We start from the raw sequence: 26,563 nt of genomic DNA on the forward strand, positions 1-26,563 counted from the left end.
TTCCCACGCATTAAACAATACAACATAAAAATATAAACAAGAAGTGGCTGGGATATGGCCAGCTATAATCCCAGAACTCTGGAGGTTGAAGCAGGATGATTAGGCATTCACAGTTGTCACCAGCTAAACAACAAGTTCAAGACCAGCCTGAGCCAAAAGAGGTCCTGTCTTTTAAAAAAATCCAAATAAGACAACCCTAATCTCAAGTATTTTATAAGCCAGGTTGGGAGCCAGATCTGCCACAATTGATGTATAACATTGGCAATGCTAAGGACCTTCTTAGCCAGATAGATGTTAACACATTCTATACATCATATTTCAAGCCTTTTCCCATTTATGTGCAGTTTCCCTTTTATTTATTTAATCTCTCTCCCTTCCCCCTCCTGAGCAGCACTGAGATTGAAGCAAGGTCCTCATGCAAAACAAGCCTTCTCCCACTGAGCTAGAGCAGAGCCCTTCCTTTGCACTTACAGCCATCCAGTGACTGCTCCCTCTGCTGACCTCCCAGTCGTCCAGTAAAGCCCACTCCTGTAATGAAGGGTAATACATATTTCATTGGGAAAGTTATCTTAGGTAGTGGGTGCACTGTGGACTTGTATTCATCTTTCCAGAACGGCCTGCTGAAAGGCAGGCAGGTAGGTCTGTCGTGTGATGCTCGTTTTGTGGTCCTGTCAGTCACGATCTGACAATCTGTAGCCAAGCCCAGCAGAAGAGGCCCTGTGGAGGCACTGGGGCCCAGTCCTCCCCGGCCTCCACTGCAGAGCAGCTCAGCTGATGCAGACCTAGAGTCTGTAGGTCTTCAAAATGCTTGCTGGAGGGATGAGAGGGAGACTGCAAAAGGAGTCCTAGTTTGGGTTTTGACCTCCTCTCCACTCACAGTAACATGGGAGCTGTGTGAGAACATGCTTTACTGTCCACACACAACCTGCAAAACCAGAGCCTCCCACACCACCCTGACAGCCTCTTAAATGCCCTATAAACCCCACTGCTCCATTTGTTGTCGGTGTTGTTTTGGGTTTCTGTTTGCTTGTTTAAGATTTTGTTTCTTCGCCAAGGGCTTCCACAAGTAGTGCTTCTGTGTCATGGGTGGATTAAACAACAGACAAGGGGAATAAGCAAGGCCTCAGGAAATGGAGAGGGTGAACTTTACACATCACCATGTAGTACCGGATCCGCAGTGGGCTGTGGCACAGCGCACATTCTGGATCCAGGTGTAAGGTCCAGGTCGTTAGGAGTGCAGCAGTGAGACTGGGGATGGCTCTCTCTTCATCCTAGCCAACCTTGGAGTTAAGGGCATCTTTGAAAGGAGGAACTGCTCTAAAGGAGGCAGCAGAAAAGAGGGTTGTGAGATGCTCCGCCACCACGTGAAGCTATGTGCGTTCAGTTCTGAGGTTTCAGTGTCAGCTGTGGAAAAGGAATGTTAGGCGATGCTTTCTTTTCAGTGTTCGTTGTTTCCTCAGGAAACCTTTTCCCTGAGAGCAGGCCAAATACTGTTTTGGTTTAAGTCTGACTGGATGGCAATATTAGTTATGTCTCTCTTTTTTTTTTTTTGTTGTTGTTCTTTTTTTTTTTTTTCGGAGCTGGGGACCGAACCCAGGGCCTTGTGCTTCCTAGGCAAGCGCTCTACCACTGAGCTAAATCCCCAGCCCCAGTTATGTCTCTTTTTAATAAAAGATGTCCAAATGTATTATAGAACTTACTCAGGTGCTTGACAAAAGACTTTTAGGGTGTGCCTGATGATGCATTTTAGTAATTTGGAGAGGGAATCTTATTTGCTCGCATGAGGTAGTTTCCATTTTTGTTTCCGCATCACAATCTATGCATGTAGTTTCCATTTTCAATTGCAATACACCACACATGCAAAGCAGAAGGCTAACGCATGGCTCGGCACGTTCATCGAGGAGTGCGGCCATGCGACCTTCAGTAAGTTCATATCAAAGCAAACTGAAAATCCTAAAGGACGCTGAGATTAAAATTGGAAGATGGGTAAGGTACAAAAGACAATGTACTAATAATTTGGCCTGGAGGGGTTGGAGAGAGGGCTCAGCAGTTAAGAGCACTGTCTCCTTCCACAAGGCCTGAGTTCAACTCCTAGCACCCACACGGCAGCTCAGTGGCTGTCTGTGGCTCCAGTTCTAGGGGATCCAACACCCTTGCACAGACAAAACAGGCAAAACATCAGTGCACGAAAAATAAGTTAAAGTAAGTAAATCATTAGAGAGAAGGAAAGGAAATATATTTTTTGCCTTTACAAAATGTCCCTAAGAAAAAAAATAATAATTTGGCCTGGAGTGTCAGATCAATGGTAGAGCATATTTATCTTGTATCATGTGTTCAAGACCCAATGCATGCATGCACACACACACACACACACACACACACACACACACACACACACACCATCTGAACACAAACACAAAGATCAGGTTATTTTCAGTTCCTAAGAAAATCTATTGAAGCAACTCTTTTCCTTAACTATTTTGAAGGTGGGAATGAGGTGCCATCCACAATGTATTTTTACCAGCTGTGTGTAACACTGAAGGTGAGGAGCCTGCAGAGTTGAAAGCCGTACATGTTCCAAAAGCAACAATCTATTGCACACTTCCTTAGGGTTCCGCACACTGGGAGTTGTGCCTGCATGCAAATTGGAGCACCGCAAAGCAACAGCTGTCAGGGGACGGGAATGTTTTCCCTGTCTCATAAATGCATGCAGTCTGCATGTGTATATTTACACAAGCCTGCTTTCCCTGCAGGGAGAGAAAAGTGAGACTTATTGACGTTGTTTTTGACCCTCAAACTGAACTTGATACTATCAAAGTATGCTTTAATTAAAGATTAGGTCTAAACTATTTTTTATTTAAAGGCTGATTCTGGACAAATGCCTTCATTGTTCAATTTAAAATAATGTATGGTTTTAAGTAAGCAAAAGCAGCACACATTGTCGCTTCCTCTGTGTTTGTCACAGTGAGCACTTCTGACAGATGTTTCCTCTCTTCAAATATGCAAGGGGTGCTTGAACCTCAGTGATTTAAAAAATAGACATTAAACCCCTAGCTGCTGCTCATAAGATCCACCGAGAATACAACCGTACAGTGCTATGCCAGGAAGAGTGCATATGGTTACTTAACTGTCTCCCAAGTCCAAGCCATGCCGATAACCATAGAACCATGTATTTTGCTAATTTAAAAATATACCTGCAAAGGGTTAGGCTATGCTGGGTTTTAGATATCTTTAAGGAATATCAATACCTGCGACTAGTAATTCACAGGAATGTGCTCCCTCCATGTTGGTTAACTATTTATGAAATACCTAGTTGAGGTATTTGCTAAACTATGGAAGTTTCTTTGAATTAGAGGTGGATTCTAGGGCTGGAGAGGTAGCTCAGCAGTTAAGAGCACTTAGGCTGTTCCTCCAGAGCTCCTGAGTTCCCTTCCTAACACTCATGCGGCAGCCCAGCTGCTCTAACCATAGTCCCATGAGGTCCACTACCCTCTTCTGCTGTGCACATGCAGAGATAGAACACCTACATATATATATATATATATATATATATATATATATATATATATATATATATATATATATATATATATAAACAGAGGCTTCTAGTATGGAAAATTAACTGGCTTTCCTGGCTGGTGAGGTTGTGTTTAAACAGTTGTAATAACAGATCTCTGTGCTTCAAAAAGAATTTTAAGAACTGTGGTTTAGGCATAAAACTCTAGGATGCTTTTACATAAACGTACATGCAAAATCAAAATGCCTTTATTTTTGTTTTGCCAATATTTCATTCAGTATACTTAATTTCACATGCAAAATAAGCATTGAGTGGATAAGTAGACAGAAGGTTAACATTTTGATTTGCAGTTCTCAAGGTCTCTGAGAGTAGGATACACCCCCAAGAGCAGAAGTGGAAAGCAGAGTAAAGATTTCCATTCTAACAGGCTAAGCTAGTGCTCGCGAATTCTGGCTTCAATGCTGTCAATATATGCCTAATTTAACATAACTCTTACTTTCCATTTTAAAAGGCTTATATTTTGAAATATAAATCTTTATTATTCAAACAATTTATAAATACTAGACTTCTTTAATAAAAGAATATTCCCACTCCAGCTGAGAAGCTCTCAGTGATACCACTAAGAATATTCCCAGGTCCAGGAAGGTACAGAAGGTCACGCAAGGGAGGAAGTGGCTAAGGGGAATGGGCAAGCACATCCCTGTGCAGCTAACGCACCACAGGCACTCAGGCCGCAGCCCCAGAGCCCTGTGAGCAGGTATGCATGGGCTTGGATCAGAGCTGCTGGCAAGCCAGAGCTCCATGTGGTAAAACCATGTGGTTTAAGTAAATCCTGCCTCAGTCTTTGTCTTTAACAATAACACAATAGAGCAAGTGGAGAGATGGCTCAGTCAGTAAATGCAAGAGGTCCTGCGTTTGGATCTCCAGCACCTACAAAAAGCCCAGCAGAGCAAGCAGCTCAGGCCTGGAATTCCATTACAGGGATGTGTGGGTCCCTGAAGTTCCCAGTCAGCCAGCCTAGGCAAGGTGATGAGACCTGGGCTCAGTAAGGAACCCTGGCTCAAAAACTGTAAACAACAACAAAACATAACAAAAACAAACACAAACACAAAAGGTGTACAGAAACTGACAGACATGGACATCAAACACCAATCTCTGGCCTTCACATGCACCTGCTCACAGGTACACACATGCCCACCCTGCCTCACACACAGAGGAAAACAACGTATTAGAATGGATAAAAAATAAAAATAAGGGGGTTGGGGATTTAGCTCAGTGGTAGAGCACTTGCCTAGGAAGCGCAAGGCCCTGGGTTCAGTCCCCAGCTCCGAAAAAAAAAAAAAAAGAACCAAAAAAATAAAATAAAATAAAAATAAGCCTCCAAATACTGATTAGACATGGAGTTTCTAAAACTCATACACTAAAAACAGGAACTGAAAAATCAAGAGGCCTCGTAGCACAGTAGTTTGATGCATTATAAAGTAAAAAATACAGTCCAAGTAATGCACAGAAAAATATACAGTCCAAGTAACGCACAGAAAACTTCCCAAGTGAAATGAAAGTCTCCCCCAGTCCCAGAACTCTTCCTGGGTGTTTATACTGTGGTAATTGTAAGCACTAGATGCTTAAGGCAACCACATATATCAAGTGGGATATGGATAAACAACCTGTAACATGTATATGATATATATGTATATGTGTGTTTTATATATATGTATATATACGCATACACACATAAACATACATACTAAGAATGCTACTCTGCAATGAGAGGAAATGAACCATTGATATACTAAACATGAATAGGCCTCAGAAGCATTACATGAAAGTTGCTAGATTTTAAAAGAAACCTACTATGTGCTTCTAGTTGTGTAGTATTTGGCAAAGGGCCGTAGTGACAGAAACTAGACCAGGACTTGCCAGGGACTAGAGAACGGGGATTGTGGCAGATAATGGAGGTGTTCTGTGTCCTTCTTCTTGTGGTACTTATAGTACTGTATATACATTTTCTCAAACTTGCTGAACTAGTCCCTCAAAAGGATAAATTTAACTATAAAAGTTATTATTTATTTATTTTGAGACAGGATCTCTTTTTTTGCCCTGGCTATCCTGGAACTTGATATGTAGACCAGGCTGCCCTGGAACTCACAGAGATCTGCCTGCCTCTGCCTCTGAGAGCTGGTATTAAAGGTGTGAGCCACCACACTAGGCTAAAAGTTATTCCTTAATTTGAACAATGAGTTATTCCTTAATTTGAACGACAATTTAAACTACACATAGTTGAAACCAATTTATTGTTAAATATATACAAAGTATATGGATAATATAAAATGTCCAAACATTTTGGTCTATGCTATGTGATATTTGCTTTTTAACTTTAATCGCCAAAGACAATCAACATTATAACTCAACATATTTAAAAGACTTAAGAATCATTGTAGACTTACACCACACTCAATGAATAAAATCTACAGCATTCTAATGTCATAGTTTTGAAAACTAGACAACTAGAAACTTCAAAGAAAGGTACACAATGAACATAAATTTGCACTGCTAACAATGTGTCATTCAATCCAAAGTATTTGCCTTAATAGACACAAACATTTCTGCAAAGTAGAAATACTCCACAGTATGGCGAATATTATAAACATTAGAGACAATCTACTTGGTTTGATCTCCACCTTAGCCATTTACTAGGTATTCAACGCTGGACAATCCCTGGAACCCCTATCCTCAGTTTTGGTAAAAGCAAAATGAGAGTGTACCCATAAGGTACTCAGCACATGAAAAGTGCCATACGGCACCTGCTACTTATTAATTATGAATAGTGGAGTTTTAGAGTTACCATATTTAAAGTGACTGAAATTTAACTATAAAGGTCTCTTTCAGGAATTTGGACTTAGAATCAGTCTGCCTTGAATAGCAAAGATAGGACAAAAAGGGAGAGGCTCAGTGGTCTTTTCTTCTCACCCACTGTTGGGCAACACAAACTCTGCTCTGCCGGTGTGTCCAGGACACACACAGGCAGCAGGAGAGCCACGGGCTAGCTAGAGTGATGCGTCCAGGCACACTTAGGGAGCTGCAGGCACTTCTGCACAGCCACAGCCATGTCTGTCTACCTCTCAAAGGAGGGAGTGGCTAGCCGAGCCTTTCCCACCTTTAGTGTGTCCTGGGTTCTTCATTACCTTTTCTTGCATGCCAAGTTAATTACATACTGCTGTGTTGTCTTGTTTTGTTTGTGAATACAGGAATCTATCCTTGAAGGAATCTGAAAGCTTGCTAACAAAAACCGATATCCATGAACCTCACCTTCTCCAAAACCCAAAAGTAAAGGAAAATTTGTCTGAGAATAAGGAGTAAATTCTGCCTCCAGTGATTTGATTTCTTCATAGAACGAGGCAACAGCGTGTTTTGAGGGTTTATAGACTTCGTTTATCTTGGTGTGTATGTTGTTTTTTTCTTTATAGAATCTGAGACTTTGCTTTATGTGTGTGAATTCTGGGATCTATTTACTCTATTAGCTGTTAAATAAAATTTACCAGGAAATAAAATGTGGTTTCCTATTCAATAGGAGTCCTTGAATCAGGGGAATCTGAGTGTGCCTTCTAAAGCCTAAAGTCATTACAGTCTTAGGATCACTCTGATTGATTAACAAAGTCCGCGTTCTGGTTCATCGCGGTGTAAGAAGTGCTGCGTTGCGATCTTACTGCTTGGTATTCCCGACGTGGAAAGTTAGGAATCTGCAGTGAAATGTTGGCGAATCTATAAACGGCCGTGACACTTTATATCTGATTTCTGAGCCTTCAAAGAGGAAACCGCGCTGCTTCCTAACCCGGTTCAGAGAGTCCGGCTGGGCTGCGGCGAGGACCGCGTCATCCACGGCGACGGCGGGCGCGGGCTGCGGCGCTGAGTCCTGCGGGCGCCGCGGCCAGCCGGAGCCTGTGGGCGAGCGGGTGCCGAGGCGGGAAGGCGGCCGTGGCGGTAGCGGGACTCTAGATCACGGTGTACTGAGTTTTTACTGCCAGAATCTTTACCTCGTAAGATTAAAGGCGGGCGGGGACCCACACTTGACGGCTCTGCCCCTAAGTCCCGGGGTACTAAGCCGCGGGGTCCCACCTCAGCCCCGACACTGCAGAGCGTTCTCAACCTTTCGGCCAGAGGGGGCGGAGCCAGGCGTCCGCCCCGCCCCCGAGCGGTTTGATTGATGAACCTGTCCACCGAGGGGGCGGCTCTGGGACGCGCCTGCCCCTAACCTAAGGCTCGGGTGGGGGACCCTCTCGGCCCGACTTTGCTGGCTCCCGCTGGCTGGCTTCGGACGCCTACATAAAAGGCGCACAGAGGAGGAACGGGGATGGAATGACCGCCCCGACGCCCCTGGCCGCCTAGCCCTGCTCAGCCGAGCCCCGCACCGCCGCTCCGGGGAAAGGTGAGGTGCCGCAAGTCCGAGGTGAGGCCGGGGTCCCGCAGCACCGTTTCCCCGGGCGGGCGAGTGTCTCCGCGGGGACCAGAGGCTGAGCCCTCTGCGCCCTCAGAAGCAGCCCAGCACCTGGGGACTCCTGTGAGCCCGCGGTGCCGGGTCTCACGGCCGCCCCGCTCCTTTGCAGTGCGCGCCGCGGGAACCGGAGCCGCAGCCGCCATGGAGCGCGGCCGTCCCTCCAGCAGTCCACGCAGCGCCGAGCCCGCCCCACCGGCCGCCGCCGCCGCCGCCGCCGCCCGCGACTCGAGCCCAGGGCAGACCGGAGCCGGGCCGACAGGCCCCGGCGGGGTCGCGGCGCGCTCCGGGGGTGGCCGTCCAGCGGCTGCGAACGCCGCGCGGGAGCGCAGCCGCGTGCAAACCCTGAGGCACGCCTTCCTGGAGCTGCAGCGCACGCTGCCGTCGGTGCCGCCGGACACCAAGCTGTCCAAGCTGGACGTGCTGCTGCTGGCCACCACCTACATCGCCCACCTCACCCGCAGCCTGCAGGACGACACCGACGCGCCGGGAGACCCCAGTCTGGGCGCCTTGCGAGGTGACGGCTATCTGCACCCAGTTAAGGTAGGCAACACTTCGGGGTTGGGAGCCCTCGAGCCACCCTGTCACCGTCCGCGGGCGATGGTAACAGGATCCCCACTAGAGTCTGCTTCTTAACAGTTCGGGAAGCTGAAGCGTTTAATTCTACCTGGGCCCACATACAGATTTCTCTAGTAAAGATTTTCGGTCTTTTAGGGTGAAAAAATGGGGAGGCTGTTGTACTTTCTGACAACCTGGTAACAACTAAGTTACATTCATGCCTTGGAGTGTCAACGGTCTTGACTTGAATAATTAAATTCCTATTGTCTTTTTCTTGAGCTATCCCAAAGTCTTCATGAATTAAACGGAATCATGGAACTAATTCTTTGCCCCTAAAATAATTATTTAAAAAAAAAAAACCTGGGGCTGGGGATTTAGCTCAGTGGTAGAGCGCTTACCTAGGAAGCACAAGGCCCTGGGTTCGGTCCCCAGCTCCGGAAAAAAAGAACCAAAAAAAAAAAAAAAAAAACCTGCCAAAATCAGTAAAAACAAATGACAGCATTCTGCATCCCCACAGAGTAAAATTGCAATCAGTCAAATTTTGTGGACTACACAGCTACCAAGAATGTTAGAAAAAAAAAACGTAATGTTTCCTTTACCTGTCATATTAGATTGGCATGCATGTTGAGTGGATTGGTCTGTATTCAAATTAGCCAAGAGAAACCATTTTGCATGATTCCTTTACATATATGTGAAGCAGTCATTAGTTTGACGTGTGGCTTGTGTTTTCTCCTGTAGTACAGTGGTCTCTGCATCATCATCATCATCATCTAGATTTCTTTTGAAGCCTTCCATTGATCTTTCTCTTCAAAACGAAGAGTCTCTATATTTTCTAAATTTAAGTGTCCACATTTGTGTCACACTATTCTGAAGTATTTGAACACAAATACACACAATTAGAACTTAATTGTAAATATCTAAATGTTGAATGGATTATAAGTTAACAAAAATGAGGAATTACATTTTGCTTAAACGTGATAAAACACATCCTCTAATTTTATTTGTGCTTAAAATTATAGAGTGCATTTTAACAAAAACTTACTTTGAAAATACTATTAACATGGTGATAGACTTAAAACAGTTCAAATGCTGAGTGTGGAAACGTGAAATATTATTTATAACAATAATAGAACTCATTCTGTCCCCGAATTTTATAATGTACTGAAAAGTCACTCATTAAAATTAAGAGTGTTGTATGACCATGGGCAGTAAATTAATGGCAGCCAAATATCCCGCTAATAGTCATCTTTGACTTGATATTTATTGTATATTCCAAGAAAGTCTATTTGAACATTAAGATTTCAATCCCATAAGCAGAAGTTAAATGCTTCCCTCATAGTTAAACTTTGGAAGGAGGTCAAGCCTTTCACCTCAGTGCCACCGGAAGCTTTCTTGACTGAGAAATGCTAGAGACAGCGGGGTTAGAAACAGGCACAGCAAGCTAGCATTGCACTTGACTCACGTGACTCATGTGCCAAACGCTCTCATCGTCAGAACTGGTTTAAGGAAAATCAATCTAATCTCTGTCTGATTTTGGTTCTTTTTTTTTTTTTTTCGGAGCTGGGGACCGAACCCAGGGCCTTGTGCTTCCTAGGTAAGCGCTCTACCACTGAGCTAAATCCCCAGCCCCTCTGTCTGATTTTAAAAGACAGTGCCCATAATATCTAAATCTCTAAACCTTGAGATAATTATAGAAGGCCAATGATTATGTCATAAAAGATGAAGTTGGCAGTAGTTAACAAATTGCCCACCTACGTTTTATGAACACTCAAAATGTTTAAATATTAAGTGTATCCTTAATACAAAGGCAATGAAAACATTCTGATCCTTTTACTTTGAGCAAGTAAAGCCCCATAAACTCCCGCAGATTCCCTTATTGTTTTCAAGTCACCGGTCCTCTAATGCAACAGTGTTACTAAGTGCTGCTGGAATTACTAACAATATTTCAACAGGTATTCCAGTTCTGTCACTTTGAAATGTCAGACCTTCTCACCAGTCTTATGGGCATGTTAGAGTGATTGGAGACTTCGGAGTATCACAGAGGCATAGTCGGGGTGAGCCTCATGTTAGGAGTTTGCAAGGCCTTGGCTTCTGTTCATTTAACTGGAAGGGAGATTTAAGAACCGAACTTCTGCAGCGTGGTCTGAACCCATTTTTTTCTTAACTTGGAAAATTGGCAGTTTCAGTCAGCACTAGGAAGGCCCAGATAGTACCAATGACTCTCTTAATTGCCAAACTCCATGAGAGTCATTGTCCACGATAATGATAAGCAAGAATTTAAAAACGTCAGTTAATTGAAGTAAGAGAGCATTTTTAAAGGTCTTCGATTTGAGCTGAGTTCCGGTTAATTGCTATGTCTTTATATATTTACACAAAACAGCATTTTAAATACACCTTGAAGTAGAGAACAGAGCATAGTGAGGTATACGTGCCCATGAGGATGCCATAAGTTTACTACTCTGTATGCAGACCTGGGAATTTATAATGCATAGGACTTAAAACAAGCCGGAAACAGAACAAACACACCTTAGTGGAGAGCGAGAGTCAGACCTGTACTCCCTGATCACATCTGGAGACATTAAAATAGGACTTTTGTTGGCTGCCAGAAAAACCGACTTTCCAGGGAAAGTCACACACCCACTCACTGCCATTTTTACTCTTACTATTTCTTCGGTTTCCATTTGACATACGAAATCCCCCTATGTGTGAGATCCGGTGCTGTGCTTCGGTGTGTGCACACTGGTGTTCAAATGATGCCGCCCCGAACAACTGCAGCCACGCACGCCCCAGTCAGAGTGACTGTGTCTGTCCCTGCAGACATTGGCCATCTGTGCTATAAATGTCCAAAGTCGTTTACTCATGCATGTTAGAAAACATTAGGTATATTATCACTGTCGGTAGTCAGATACCCAGAGACAGAAAACCCAAACTCAGAGGTGCAGGCTGCTTTGTAAAGTTGCCTGCCTGTCTGCCTGCCACTGCTGTTCAGGGCCTGCCTAATCCTCTCTCTCTAAACCCACTGTTAGCAGATGTCTATTTTTCATATAACTGAGCACTGCTTCTTCAGAAATAATGTTTTAAACTTAATTTTAGGATGAACTTGTAATTAAAATACAGTCATAGACCTCCATTTCAGCAGTAGTCACTCTCCTTAGCTCCCTGCGTGTCTCGTCAAACACTCAAACTTGTTATTTTTACAGTTATAATTCAAGGCCTTCACTTGTATCACTAGTATTGCCAAGCAGTCTTCACGTTGCCCACAGACTTTGTAATTTTAATCCTTACTAGCTAAATAAATCTCATTAGCATTAATGTATCTTAAAGTTTAAATATTGTATACCTTCACTGTCCGTCACAGGTACTAACTTTCAGATTCTTACTTAAGTGCTCTCTTTTCAGAAGTGGCCCATGCGATCAAGACTGTATATCGGTGCAACTGGTCAGTTTCTGAAGCATTCTGTCCCTGGAGAAAAGGGAAGCCACAACGATGCTCCAGCCGCCTCCCCGCCGTAGGCCGTGCGATGGGGCCTGGCAGAGCAGTAGCTGTTATCAAAGACTGGGAGATAATTGTATTTATTGCATTGGACCTAACAAACACTGTTTCTGAAAGTTTACATTGTAACCTGTAGTTGAATATCAAAATCTGTGTAAATAAATGTGGAATGCAATAGTCAGCCCTGTATAAAAATATATAGCTTATTAGTAATTGTGTCCATGCTGAATAAGAGAAGTATAAAAGGTGTAGTAAGAAGAGAAGCTGTGTGAAGAAGTGAGAGATGCACATGAGCGTAGAGTTGTACAGACCCAAACAACACATACACTGTCTGTAGTGAATCTGTTACAAACTAAGAAGCTGATGCGAATACAGCCCTTTCGGTTTTAGAAAAGAGACCCCGGAGCAGGCATAGTGCTGTGTCTGCAATCCTAGTTCCGAGATGCAGAGACAGGTAGTTCGCTGTGAGTTCAAGGCCAGTCTGCTCTACATAGAGTTTGGGGTCAGCCAGGGCTACACAGTGAGACGCTGTCTCAAAGAATAAATAAAATGTGTTTATGTGTTTATATAGTATTCAATTTTTGTGAAAACCAGTGTGTATTTTGAGTTGGCCATTTCAGTTAGAAGATATAAAATCACTATTCAGCCTCTGTGTGTGTGTGTGTGTGTGTGTGTGTATCTGTGTATGTGTGAAGATTGTTGCAGTAACTTTTATCTGTAGTTATTTTTTCTGGATAGAAAATGTATATGGAACATTAGGAATGTTTTTCTCTATGAAACATGGTATAGTCACCTTTCAAGAGGTTGGTCAATAGTTGGATCTAACCACACAAGACCAGTATGAACAGGCTCAGGATTACTGGCTGTCCTGGGTTCATCACCCAGTCTCCTGGCACCACCATATCCACCCTGTCTCCTTTCCCAGCCTGGGTACTTAGGCAAGCTCAGGTAGTTAGGCAGCCCGGGGAGGTGGCATTTTCAGCACTGATTTGGGAGTTCTGCCTGTGATCGGAACTGTGAGAGAGTCTACAGACACAGATAAACTCAGGCTTGAGTCTGCCTGCCCCTTATGAACCAGCAGACCTTTCTCACTGCACCATACACTACCATGGCCGAGGGATCGTGTTCAACAAGAGGAAGCAGCTTGGGCTGGCTTAGTGGGAAAAGGTGCTTGCCCCCGAGCCAGACATCATGAGTTCAGCACCACAACCTACACAATGGAAGGAGAGAACTGACCTCCACATGACCTCCACACACCCCACTACATAAAACATAACAGGAAGAGCACCCAGTGACAGCGTTAGCAGAGCCCTGACTTGGATGATACCGACTTTTACCTCCTATATTACAAAGGAGATAGATTTTTCTCTGACATTTAATTCAATTGTTGAATATGGTAACAGATTACATGAAGTTGGAAAATCTCCAAAGTCCCATGTAGCCAGAGTCATCGTACACAGGTTTTGGGGGGAACATTACTGAACCCTGAATGGGATATACAGAGATGAGACTTTTTTTTTTTTTTTTTGGTTCTTTTTTTTTTCGGAGCTGGGGACCGAACCCAGGGCCTTGCGCTTCCTAGGTAAGCGCTCTACCACTGAGCTAAATCCCCAGCCCCAGAGATGAGACTTTTACCCCATTCCTTTGCTAACATGCCCCCCTCACCTCTCCTACCCTCTTTCAGCCGCGAAGTTTATTCATTTCCTGAGAACCCAGTTCTAAAGTTGCTGAACTCATTTTAAGGTTGGCAAGGAAAAAGACGTATTAGTGGACTCGGCTGAATTTACGTAACAGTCAAAAACCCCACTTTCTGGTGCCCAGCTTTCCAGTAATCTGCGGCAGTGAAGTTAAAGATCAGGTGACAGCCAAGCCTGCTGTTCAGATAATTCAACCTGTGGCCGAGTTGGTCTATATCTGATAGTTTGTAAGTTTTATTTATTTTAATGTGATTGTTTTCCTTTACACGTGACCGATGAAGTGTTTCTACATGTCATTTGGTTTCTACGCATTGCCGTAGAAGACAGTTGTGTGTGCACTTAAACTTCTATGAACACATTCACCAACTCGTTTAACATGAAAGAAAAAGTAAACTGTGATTTGGACTCGGCCGTTCAGTGTTAACTTCATCTGCACAGGTAGCATAGTTTTTATCATAAGGGATTAACTTTTTCGTCTGAAGGGAATATTAACTTCATGGCTTATTGTCTTCATAAGAAAAATGGCTTCGGACTAACTGGCTCATTTGGCTCTTTCTCCTTCTGCCTCCCAGTAAGAGCTCCAGTCTCTTCCCTGTCAGTCTCCTCTTTGATCTGCAATCCAGTTCATTCACTAAAGCCTCAGCCCAATCTTCTTCATAATTTCAACTCTCTACAGCAGAAAATTATAGTCTGTTCACAGTGGCCGTCATCCCTCCAGTCATGACACCCCTTGCTCTGGCATGAGGAGAATGCTTCTTGTACTGTGTCACTTGTGGTCCTTGCCAGGTTACTTGAAGACAGACTGGAGAGTTTTACAAATGTTCATCATGCCCACCTGAGTTCTATTAGCACAGACATGGTCAGGCCAGACATGAGTCTGTCAAACTTTCCTTAAAATTACCTTCTACAGGCCTGTAAACACTAAATATTGTAGCAAAAATTTCATGAAAAATTTTTTTTTTTGCTAATTACACTAACCTATTAGTCAGGCCATAATTGTACAGCATTGTGGGGTGGGAGGACGATGGAGAGGGCTTTTGTTGAACTATTTTCTCTTTATCATCCAATTAAATACAGCCTTGCCTTTGATGCTGCAGCTCATTTCCATTTACCCCTTACAAATGTTTCCGTGTCCAAGAGGTGTATTTCATAGCACTCTACAAATCACTAAATAGACTAACAGCTTTAAGAAGATTTAAAACAATCCCAAAGAAGTTGCATCTTTCCAACTACAACTTCAAATGGGCAGACTGCTTCAAGTCATGGTGCAGACTAACGGGTATTACGAAGATAAAATGCTAACTTGAGAAGTAGTCTGTTAAATATACACTTTCTCTTTGTATGACTTGAACATGAAAGGTAAAAAATCTTTCTAGATTTTTCGGGACACAGTGCTGAGGGAAGGCACTCACTCAGGGTTCATGCCCTCACTGTGATGGCCTGGGCAGAGTGTGAAAGACGATGACTGATACATCTGGGTCACATAATCTACACAAGAAATCCTCGGTTAAGTTTCTTTCACTTCATGAGTTTTCCCACTGGAATTTCCAATTTAAAATTTCCTTGTGATGATCGTTTTGGGGCAGGAAAAATGCCATTTTAGAAAAAAAAAACTAGTGTTTTTTCCTGACCATAAAAATATGAACATTACAGCTTGTGGTTATGTAAATTACTCATCAATAAAGCTACACTGAAAAGCGTGTGTGTGTTACCTTTCTGATCTCCGTGACCAGCTATCACACAGAAGCAACTTAAGAGAGGAAGCATTCCTTTTAGTTCATGGTCTCGGGGAATTCGTGTCACTGACCTGGTTCCTGGTTGTGTAAACTGGACCGTGAGTGAGGCAGTTTGTCACACCCAATCTTCAAACAAAGAAACAAAGAGTTTAGACTGCAAGCAACCACTTAACCTCCAAAGGCCACCCCTAATGGCCAGCTAAACCCTACACCCCAAAGCCTCCACAGCCTTCCAAAACGGCCTCCTGCTGAGAACCTGACCTTCAAACATAGGAGGTGTTTCACAATTCAAATTAGAACGGCGTGCACACACCTGTCTACCAGTGACAGAGGATGAAGTAGAGAGGGAAGTCCAGTTGTGGAGGCAAAGATGGAGGAGAGAAGATAGGAGCTCCTCTGTGGTCCATAGCGCTTGGTGATGAAGAGTGGCTTTGCATTTTTTACAACACTGAAATTAAAACAGCAAAACTAGACATAGCAATCAGTGGTTAACATTACTGCCAACAGTGACTTTCTTACTGGTTCATGGACACATTTATTTTTTTAACTTAGGAGAAATTGTAAAAGAGCTGGGCATAGTGGCATACATCTTTTTTTTTTTTCTTTTCTTTTCTTTTTTTCGGAGCTGGGGACCGAACCCAGGGCCTTGCGCTTGCTAGGCAAGCGCTCTACCACTGAGCTAAATCCCCCAAACACACACACACACACACACACACACACACACACACCGCATAGTCCCAGCACTGAGAAGTCAGTGCTCTCTGTGAGATGAGGCCAGTCTACATAGTGAATTCCAGGACAGCCAGAACTAGTAAGGCCTCAGCTCACTCAGAAAAACAAAAAACAAAACAAAACAAACAAACAAACAAAAAAAAAACCAAAAGGGAGAAAGAGGAACTGCAAAAGAAAAGATACTTCTGATTGGCCCCATTGAAATGTACAGCCAATTATTTTGATTGAAATTGTCTCTTTATTTTATTTTATTTTTTTTTCTATTCTTTTTTTTGGAGCTGGGGACCGAACCCAGGGCCTTGCACTTGCTAGGCAAGCGCTCTACCACTGAGCCAAATCCCCAACCCCGTCTCTTTATTTTAAATGCAATAATTTCTCTTTCTCAAAGGACCTCATTTTATAATCATGAAGGGAACCACTGGTTTTCATTTAAAAAGAGGGGCACTAGAAGTTCATTTTTTAAAGGACAGACAGGCAATTATTGTTAATTGTTTTTTCCATGGGCCTCTGTCTTATTGTCTTTCTGAGGAAATCTTGCAGGTAAAATGGCTCTGCAGTGGCTACATAAACCACTCACCAATTGGTGGGCCAATCATATTTGTCATCACGATACGCCAAGTTGTTTGTTGGCTGTACGTAAGATAGTCTTGTTCTGCTCAGTTAGCAAAAGCTATAAATCAGATTCCTCTGATCCAAAGCTATATTTTAGCTTTTGGGGAGATGGCTTCATCAAAATGCTCTTTTCTATGTGTTATCCCAAATCATATCAATTATATATATTTTTGAAAATTTTGCTCCAACTTGGTAATAATTCATGTTTTCTTAAAATCATTGCTGGAGGGTTTCCAACAGCCTTCTGGGTAACAGTGTTGCTATCTTCCCTCCAACAGCCTTCTGGGTAACAGTGTTGCTATCTTCTCTCCAACAGCACACTACGGAGTTTTTGTTTTTCCTTTGTTCCTGTAACTTAAAAAATACCAACAACTGGGGCTGGGGATTTAGCTCAGTGGTAGAGCGCTTACCTAGGAAGCGCAAGGCCCTGGGTTGGGTCCCCAGCTCCGAAAAAAAAGAACCAAAAAAAAAAAAAAAATACCAACAACTAAGTTCCAAAGTTTTGAGAGAACTCAAGAGAAATATGAGATGTGTATCTCAGAGAAATGATTGTATACTTGTATAGTGGCAGTTGATGGTCTGTGGTACTGGAAAATCCCGTAAAGTTCTGAAGTCCTGTAGCCTCGCTTCCTGCAGCCTGGGAGCAGCACACAGATGCGAAGGTAGCACCGTTGGGAATATTCTTGCCTAACTACATAAGCCCAGAAGGATTTCCATTCCTGTTTACACAAGTCTTAGTTTCACCTCAGAGAAACCAGTTCACTGAAATCCACATCAGTCACTCAAATGCTCCATAATAAACTATGCCGTGGCATTTAACTCTCAGAAGTCTTTAAATTGTAAACTGGAGACTAATCTTGAATATTATGCTTAAAGATTATGTCAGTAGTCATTTCCTGTGCATACGGCTATGACTGAGAAACTTCGCATACACATCTGCCCTCTGGAAGCAAGCATGTTGAGAGGATGAACCAAACCCCCTTCTTTCCATGTGTATGGCCATTTCAATGGTGGGAACTCCATTAAACTTGATTGCAAACATTGAAGAGGCAGACCAAAACCAGACTCCACAACGAGGATGCCAGGTCACACCTGGTCAGAAAGCAGCAGCAGCATCCAGTGACACAGGGCCCTGTTTCCTCTCCACCCACCCATTCCAGAGTGAGGATAGTAGTGGAAATATCTTAACATAACACAGCCTTACTTCAGTAAGCAATGGTCTCTCCTCTTCCCATAACTTCCCCAGATGGGTAACCACGAGCTCCAGCCACGGAAAGGTTCTGCCCACAGCTTGCTTAGATTAGGGTCCTGTCTTCCTCCTGCAGCAGTGGGCAGAACCTTTCAGTGGCAGGAGCTATCATGCAGGATCCAGGTCTAGTGAAAGAAACTTGAGGGAGAGAAACGGGAAAGGCAAAATTGATTCTAGGACAGAATCTAGATCCTACTTCATAGGTGAGCTGGAGACCATCAGTGAGTGGATACGTCTGATGAAGACAGCAGTTTCCTATGGAGGGGAGTGCTTATTTCTAATTGGCTTGGCTTTTAATTTACCTTCCTCTGATTGAAGGCCACTAAGGGCATATTCCTCCTAGAATAAAATTACACATACCTTGAAAATGCAAACTTCAGCCTGGTCATGGTGGCCCACACCTTTGATCCCAACACTTGGGAGGCAGAAACATGAATCTCTAAGTTAGTAGTCAGCCTGGTCTACAAAACAAGTACCAGAACTTGGAGATACAAAGAGGGAGCCTCTCTCAAAACAAAACAAAACAAAACAAAACAAAACAAAATAAAACACCCAGAAAGAAAATGCAGACTAAGCAAGATACTAAACTTTCAGTTTAAACTTAGGTAAGGAGGGAGTGGACCTCTCAGTTCCCAAAGTTGCCTTCTGTGTATAAGGGCCAAGGTGTAGGGGGTGGGGTGGCTCAGTGGATAAAGCACTTACAGCTCAGGTGTGAGGTTCTGAGACTGAATCTGAGACTCACATAAAAACCAGACACAGAAGCACATGCCTGTAATCCACTTCCAGCATGGGGGCGAGCTGAGACAGGAGAACCTCTGGAACGAGGAAGACATACACACTGATGGGCAGTTAGAAATCCTGTATTAGGGTTCTAAGTGCAATGGCTGCTCTTTCAGGGACGGGAGTTTGATTCCTGGCACCCGCAACCATTTGTAACTCCAGTTTCAGGGGACTTGTCACCTTCTTCTGGCCTCTGCAGGCACCTCACGAACACATGTTACACAGACATGCATGCAGTCAAAACATTCATACACACAAGATGAATGTAAAAACTAAAAAAAATGCATTAAGTCAGCTTACATTAAAATTGCAACAACAGCAGTCTTACACCTGAAAGTCTGAAAAACAGTTGCTCAGTCTCTACAAGGTAGGGGCCTCAGCGGTCCTGTTCTGGAAGGTTTATCCTCAATCCATGATGAAAGATGACGGTCCTGATATCAGTGAAGGAAGCATCAGCACAACAGGGTGCATTAACTCTGAGTCGTGAGGGAAAGATGAGAAGACAAACAGGGAGCAGTCTCCCGCAGTTCTTTGGTCGAGGCACCCTGCTAATAGTTCTAAAAACTAGCATAATTCTATTTTGTGGCAAGGTGACATTAAACCAACCAAAATAGAGAGCCCTTCTCAAACAAGATGGCAAGTGAGAGCTGACCTTCAAGAGTGTCTTTGAGTATCCCCATACACACCTGCACTCAAGCACACATATGATTCATGTGCACATATGCAACACACATGCGAGGAAAGAGAAAGGGAAGGAGGAAAAAAAGAAGGAAGGGAAGAGAGAGGGACGGAGGGGATGGAGGGAGGAAGGGAATAGACAGAGAGAGGAGGGAGGGAGGAAGAGACAGACGGAGGGAGGAAGGAAGGAAGGGAGGGAAGGATAAGAGGAAATTCCAGAATAACATGAAGTCAGTAAGATGTCATTGCAAAAACATACAGCTCACACCTCAAAAAGGATAAGTGACAGTTTATTCTGGAGGCAAACATGGCTCAGGAACCCAGGTTTGGGTTACCTCAAATAACATGTTTTAAGAAAGCAACAGTTCAAGGCAGACCCTATAGACCCCAAAGGACCTAGAACTGGTGTAGTACCTGAGCTAGAGGGCAGCAGGCTATGATGTACACCTGACATCTCCCTAAGGATGGGCTCTATTGACTGGGACCTAAAGATGACCGTCTAGGGGAGGGGAGAGTCTGGGATAAACACTTTGCCACAGACAGCAAATAAGTCACCAGCTTGTTGAGGTTTGGTCTGTTGCCATATATTGCGATGCTAATTCTGCACCGGCCTAAGAGTGAGTTCTCACATTTACAGGCTTTGTACAAACTTAGTTCCTTAGTTTAAAACTATTGGTTAAATAAAATTGGCTACAGCCAATTATTGGAGGGATTAGAGGTGGGTGGGTTTTGAGTTACCTGGTTGGGACTGGAGAAAAGAGAAGAGAAAGAAGAGACCAGAGAGGGAAAGGAGGAAGAATGAGAGGAGAGAAGAAAGCCATGGTCTTGTGTGTCTTGGCCCTCAGCTCATGAGCTTCTGCTAGGTCCTTGGATGGTCCTACGACTTGTCCCACTTACTCCTCCGAATATTCGTCTACAGGGAGAAGGGAATCAACTTGGACCGTGTTCTAATAAGCCCAATATAAGAAAAGAAGCAGAAGAATTTGGCGGCCAGGTTGACTTTTAAAAGCTGAATAGGAATTGACAGAGAAAGCCGAAGAAACCTACATGTGAAATGCTGTTTAAGCCGAAAACAGCAAGATTCATACAACATTCTGAACACACGACTCATGAGACAGAAGACACTCGCTTTCTTCTTACATTTTGAAATGGAGTCGCACTATTTGTGTGTGCGCATGCGCATGGGTGCGTGCCTTGGTGCTTGTCTGTGGGCATGCGCACCGGTGCATGCTTTGGTGTTCGTGTGTGCGGTTAGAGAACCATTTGGAGGAGTGATGGTTGTTTCCACTTTATATGGACTCGGGGGTTGAACTCAGGTTGCCGGGCTTGCAGGTCAAGCACCTTTACCAGACACTCACCTTCCCGCCTGAGCAAACTCACCGTTGTCTGCTTCTTTTGTGAAGCAGTCTTGCTATTTCCCTTTGTGCCCTGCATGGTTAGCAAGCAGATGGGCAGTGTTTGTCTGTCTGCATATTCCTCTCCAGCCAGCAGGTTTTCCAAGTTCTTGGGAGAGTGTGCTCACACAGTATGACACTGCCTAGGGAGTGGGCACAGGGTCTCTGGCACATATGCATAATGTACACACAGAGGATGCTTAAATTCACTTTCCATGTAGCTGTAATTGCAGTCTTATGCCCTCCAGTTAACTGTTCCCTTCAGTTAACATACTCCTTGTCAATCATTCTATTTCCCTTAGAGACTCCTGAGAACAGCATGCTTATTGTCCTTAAAAAAGGAAACTGGCAAAATTCGAGAAAAGACTCATTAATTGCTTATTGTAACTCACTGGAGGTTTAATGGGATTTTAATTGCAGGACATAATTTATATTAGACTATGATTGAGGTATAAATAACCTTACTGTAACCTCAGTTTAAAATTTTCAGCTACTTACATTCTTGACTGTGTAATCATTCTTGAATAATTTTCTTTTTAAGCAGTGAGGAAAGCTGTATTATTTCATGTGACAGGAAGCTGATGCTGGAGGCTCCGTGGTTGGTGAAACCTAGTTCATTTAGCGACTTAGCAGGGTCTCTGGGTTGCTTTGTCCTCTGAGGTCAGTTTTCCTCCTTGCAGAAGATTCGAGCAGAAACTGAGTATTCTTATACAGATGAGGACGGGCAGAGGAAGAGGGTCAACGTTCTCCCGCGTGTTCATCAGAAACGGTCCCAAAGTCTCCTAGGGACCTCCCTTCAAGTCCCATTGAACAGTTGGAACAATTTTAAAACATCCTCTTAGGTTGAGAATTTCTCGTGATGGGATTTAAGTAGTTGTTTTCAAAGCTTATTAACTCGAAAGTTAAGTTGAATGGAGAAGGAAAATCCTAGTGTTTCACACTGACAATTGAGCCACATGGCTGTTTGAGATCCAGACAGAAATCATAAGTAATTTAGGTAATTTTCAACAAAATTATCTCAGTAAAGTTCATGTGCTCTAAGTATTTAAGCATCCAATTTCATCCAGATCAATGCCCTATTTTCTGACAATTTAATGTATTTTTCCGCAGATTTGGAATTTTAAATTGGACAAAATATATAAATGCTATGATTATCTCAATGTCAATATTATGTTTAAAAATAATCTTGCTGGAGGGCGAAAGGCTTTTATATAAGAAAGTCATGCGTTTCTGACTAGGGTCATTTGTGTTTCTCTTGCATTAACTCTATTTTGACATGCTTACTACTGCGCTCCAGAGCATAAGGATGTGGTTATTACCACCAGTTCCTACCAGTTCCCACCAGTGTTCTGTTAGAACACCTAGGAGGTCTTCAAGTCACTCTCTACTTTAAGCAAGGACTGATGGCTGAAGGGATTAATTTACTAATGGGAGCTACATGTGGAAGTAACGATTTCAGATTCTGGCCACCTGGAGAAAAATAATATCCACATGTATTTCTAGAAATAATAACTTTTTTTTGAGACAGGGTCTCTGTATTTAGTTCTGTAACTCACTGTGTAGACCAGGCTATTCTCGAACTCACAGGGATCCTCCTGCCTCTGCCTCCAGAATGCTGGAACTAAAGGGCTGGAGAGATGGCTCAAAAGTTAAGAGCACTGACTGCTCTTCTAGAGGTCCCAAGTTCAATTCCCAGCAACCACATGGTGGCTCACAACCATCTGTAATGGGATCCATTGCCCTCTTCTGGTGTGTCTGAGGACAGTGGCAGTGTACTCATATACATAAAATTAATTAAAAAATATACACCACTACACCCAGGGAAATACTAAGCTTTTAAAAGTAGTTCTGGTTCTATTATCAAATGGATAGTTGTTGTTTAGTTCTATTGTATTCAAATCATGACATTTTCCCCCTGAGGTGTGTTTGCAGATGGCAGCATTGATTCAACTAATTAGTGTAGGGGCCAGAACCTCCCACAGATCTGCTCACTGCTGGGGAATGCTGGATCCAGTCCATGAGGCCAGGTGTGATGGCTAAAGTTATGTTTTAAGTTGAACTTACTGTGCTTGAGAGATCTATAAAACAAAACCACGTCTAACCAGTAAGCCCCACTTACCCAAGTACAGATAGCTTCCTGGAGTGCTGGAGCTGTTTCGGAAGGTAACAAGTCACGTGTTTTCAATTCTAGCTTGGTTGCCCCAACTGCTCAGGATGTGCTTGATCACACACAGGCAGGAGAAAATGAAGCCAGGAAGTAAGTCAGGATGTATGCTTGCCCCCAATTGGACAAAGGCAGGAAGTATGTAGTCTTGTGGGGTTTGACTTTATAAACTTCTTAAGGTAATTCTGTGCCATTTCCCAGGAATCTCAGGTATGGTCTGGCTAGTATCTAAAGCTTGTTACATATTTGGCGAAAAAAATTGTGATAGTGGACTTATTCTTTCCTAGTGGAATTAACAGAAGGTAGAGAAAAATGGGAGAGTTTTTTATAGGCCTCAGATGCTATCTGATGTCATTCTTAGCTTTTGAGTTGGTGTAAGCCAGTGGTCTGCTAAGATAATAGATTCTAAAAGGGTTTTTATCTAGTACTTACAAGATGTTAGTTCAGACAGAGAGCTGTTCAAGAGGAACTAGTCTCTGCATGTGCAACATTCCAGTCTCTCCAGAGCACTGGGGTTCTAATCAGTCAGTATCTGTAGACACAGCTTTTCCCATTCACATACTTTGATGGTATAAAAGTAACACATTTCTAAGAAGATTTTTGATGTACTTTGAGTTAATTTTTATCCATGATGTAAGTAATGGAAGGACTCAGGTACATCAACCTGTCTTCCCAGAACCATTAGTTGGAAATATGTCCGTTCTCCCACTGAACGTCTTTGGCAGCCTTTCAAAAATCAGAGCGATCCATAGGTGAGATATACACTACAACATTGTTGACGTCAGGAGTTTCAGTAGTTCCTTTTCTCATCGTTTCACAGAAGAACAATTCAGGAGAAGCCAAGAGAAGTCAGATAGAATCAGTCAGCTGAGAGAGGAGTTTGAGCCACAACAGCTGACTCGACCAGCCAGCCAGAGTTCAGAAAGAGCTTGAAAGAGTCAGCTTACTCAGCAATAAGTCTCAAAGGCTGAAAACATTCTAAGTCTAGGTTAGAGTTACTGAGGCTAGCCACTCGAAGGACTAGGCCTAGGTTAGCAGACAGAGGCAAGAAGTCTTGGAGATGACAATTACATCAGGTGAGTAAAAGATACTTTAACACAGTAACTCCATCTCAAGGTGCCATATGCTCCCTTTGGCCTTTGTAGGTACCTGTACTCATGTGCAGACACATACATTTAGTAAATAGTAAAATAAATCTATTAATAATACAAAGAGACTTTAAGAGAATGAAAAGGGAAATACTATAAGAAAACATTTGCAAATCATATATTGTAAGGAATTAAACTGCATAAAGAATTCTTGAGCTGGAGGGAAGAAATGGAAAGAAAGTGATATAATTATATTTTAATTAAAGATATATTTTTGAAAAGGAATTCTTGTGGGTTGGAGAGAGAGAGATGGCTCAGCAATCAAGAGCACTGGCTGCTCTTCCAGAAGACCCAAGTTCAATTCCCAGCACCCACATGGCAGCTCACACAAGTCTGTAACTCCAATTCCAAGACTTCTGACACCCTCACATGGACAAACATGCAGGTAAAACACTGATGGACCTAAAAATAACGAAAACAAAACCCCACTACCACTCATCACTCAGTGTCAAGTTCACCTCTGAGTTTATGAGGCCAGTTTAGTCTATAGAACAAATTCTAGGATAGCCAGAGCTACAGAGAGACATTGTCTCAAAACAAACAAACATGGAAAACTCTTGAGGCACCTGTAAAGAGTAGGCAACGGAAAGATATTAGTGCGTTAGGGGCTGTCCTATAGGAACTAGGATAAAGGACCATGTGTTCATGTTTGCTTCTCTTTCTTACATGATCTAGGACCAAGTGGTCTGAACAAAAGAAACAGCTTGCATTTGGGGGCCCAAGACAAAGACTCTAAACTCCTCTGTTAGGTTCTGTATCATTTTTTTTTCAGGGTTAGATTTTTAGAAGATTTTTAGGTCTAGTAGAAGGGTTCTGAGACAATTATCCTTTAGAAGATATTCACTGGAAGGGTCATATTATCAGTACCAGAGAGAGAAGAATGGGGTCCTGATGAGAGATCCTTCAGTTCAAGAATGACAATGGTCATTTTTCACTTACAAATGTCTAGAGGGCTGGGGGGCTCCACGCCATGTGATCTGTTCTAGGGAGTGTAGGAGTCAGAGGCAGAGGGCACAGGAAAGAGAGTAAAATTGTAATTCAAAGTTACACTGCTCAGGAGCAAGAGGTGAGCTGGGCGGGTGGTGCTTAAGGGTTGGGAGGCTGGGAGTGTGAGGGTGGGAACTGTTTTGGGTGGGTAGGGTCTATGATCTAATGGTCTGGCGTGCGTGCACGTATCTGTATACATGCAGAAGGTGTATACAGATGGTGGTCAATATCAGGTGCCTTCCTCACTCGGTCCCCACCTTCTTAGTATTGTGTGTACACATGCATACATGTGTGTGGAGGCCAGAAGGAGATCCCTCTTCACCTTATTTTTTTGAGACAGAGTATTATTGAGCCTGGAACTCAAGCTAGACTGGCTGTTGGATTTCAGAGCACAGAGTAAAGAGACAGAAAGCAGAAAGAGGCCAGAGTCTGACCTTGGCAGATAAAACTCCCTTTCAAATAGTGAGGGTCAGACACCACAGTGGAGAGTACATGAAGATTGCATTGGCCTGGCCCTCCATGGTTGTTTGCTCAACCACGACAGATTATCTTGGGAGACAGTCCATTTCAGCCATCATTCCACTCTAGGTGTGGTTGGCAGTAACTTTGAGAAAATCAGCTGTAATGTCACCGGGATCCTGTTTACAACCTTGGTTTTCTGTTCCGCTGTGGTCGCCACTGAGGTCCAGGCATCCTCCTTTGTCCCCAGGCGTGGGGATTCTATGGTGTCCAAATTTGCTTCTCTGTTGCTGTGTATAAAACAATGATCAGAACCAATTTAGGGAGAAAGGGTTTGTTTTGGTTTACAATTCTACATCATAGTTGATCATTGAAGGAAGTCAAGGCAGGAATTCAAGGATGGAAATGAAGCAGAAACCATAAATGAATGTCACTTACTGGCCTGCTCCCCACAGCTTGCCCACTTTGCTTTCTTATATAACCCAGGACCTCCTGCCCAGAGGGGGCACCAGCCACAGTAGGCTGAGCCCTCCCACGTCATCAGGAATCAAGAATACTCCCCATAGACACACCTACAGCCAATCTGCTGGAGGTGATTTTACTTTTCCATGTGTATATTTCAGACAAGGTCATAAACATTTCTTTCTCTGGCACCAACCCTAATGTTTTTTTGTAACCAGGACTCAAGAATAGAAATTAAGATAAATAAAATGGATAAAAGTCCAGGCCAGTGAGATGCTTGGCAGATAGAGGAGTTTGCTGTGCGAGCCTGAGTTCCAGCCTGAGAATACATAGATAGGTGGAAAGACAGAATCAAGTCCATATAGCTGTTCTCTGGCCTCCAACTGAGCATACACAAAAATGAAT

General features: G+C 43.3%; 3 protein-coding genes across 7 annotated transcripts in view; 2 read left to right on the forward strand and 1 right to left on the reverse strand.

Annotated features, from left to right (window-relative positions):
• Ppp1r42 (protein phosphatase 1, regulatory subunit 42) overlaps positions 1–7,068 on the forward strand; it is a 54,261-nt gene extending 47,193 nt beyond the window's left edge. For both annotated transcript variants that reach the window (XR_015620073.1, NM_001127569.2), the window contains 1 exon segment: positions 6,766–7,068. Coding sequence is in view for 1 of the 2 variants with exons in the window: in NM_001127569.2 (NP_001121041.1) it covers positions 6,766–6,877 (112 nt within the window). In the remaining variant the exon portion in view is untranslated.
• Positions 7,069–7,820: 752 nt separating this feature from the next.
• On the forward strand, positions 7,821–15,454 carry Tcf24 (transcription factor 24). The gene is given in 3 exon segments (NM_001446934.1): positions 7,821–7,943; positions 8,122–8,552; positions 11,967–15,454. Coding segments are annotated over 2 exon segments (513 nt in total). The 5' UTR covers positions 7,821–7,943; positions 8,122–8,153; the 3' UTR covers positions 12,081–15,454.
• Positions 15,455–23,699: 8,245 nt separating this feature from the next.
• Positions 23,700–26,563, reverse strand: part of Mcmdc2 (minichromosome maintenance domain containing 2) — a 46,564-nt gene continuing 43,700 nt past the window's right edge. For 3 of the 4 annotated variants that reach the window (XM_087550407.1, XM_087550408.1, XM_087550406.1), the window contains one exon: positions 23,700–25,986. In XM_087550407.1, coding sequence (XP_087406533.1) covers positions 25,822–25,986 — 165 coding nt within the window. In that variant the 3' untranslated portion in view covers positions 23,700–25,821. The remainder of the gene's footprint in view (positions 25,987–26,563) is intronic. The other variant, XM_087550409.1, reaches the window with a different exon arrangement.

This window comes from Rattus norvegicus, chromosome 5, assembly GCF_021556685.1.
Source record: "Rattus norvegicus strain SHRSP/BbbUtx chromosome 5, alternate assembly SHRSP_T2T, whole genome shotgun sequence".
Taxonomy (NCBI): Eukaryota; Metazoa; Chordata; class Mammalia; order Rodentia; family Muridae; genus Rattus; species Rattus norvegicus.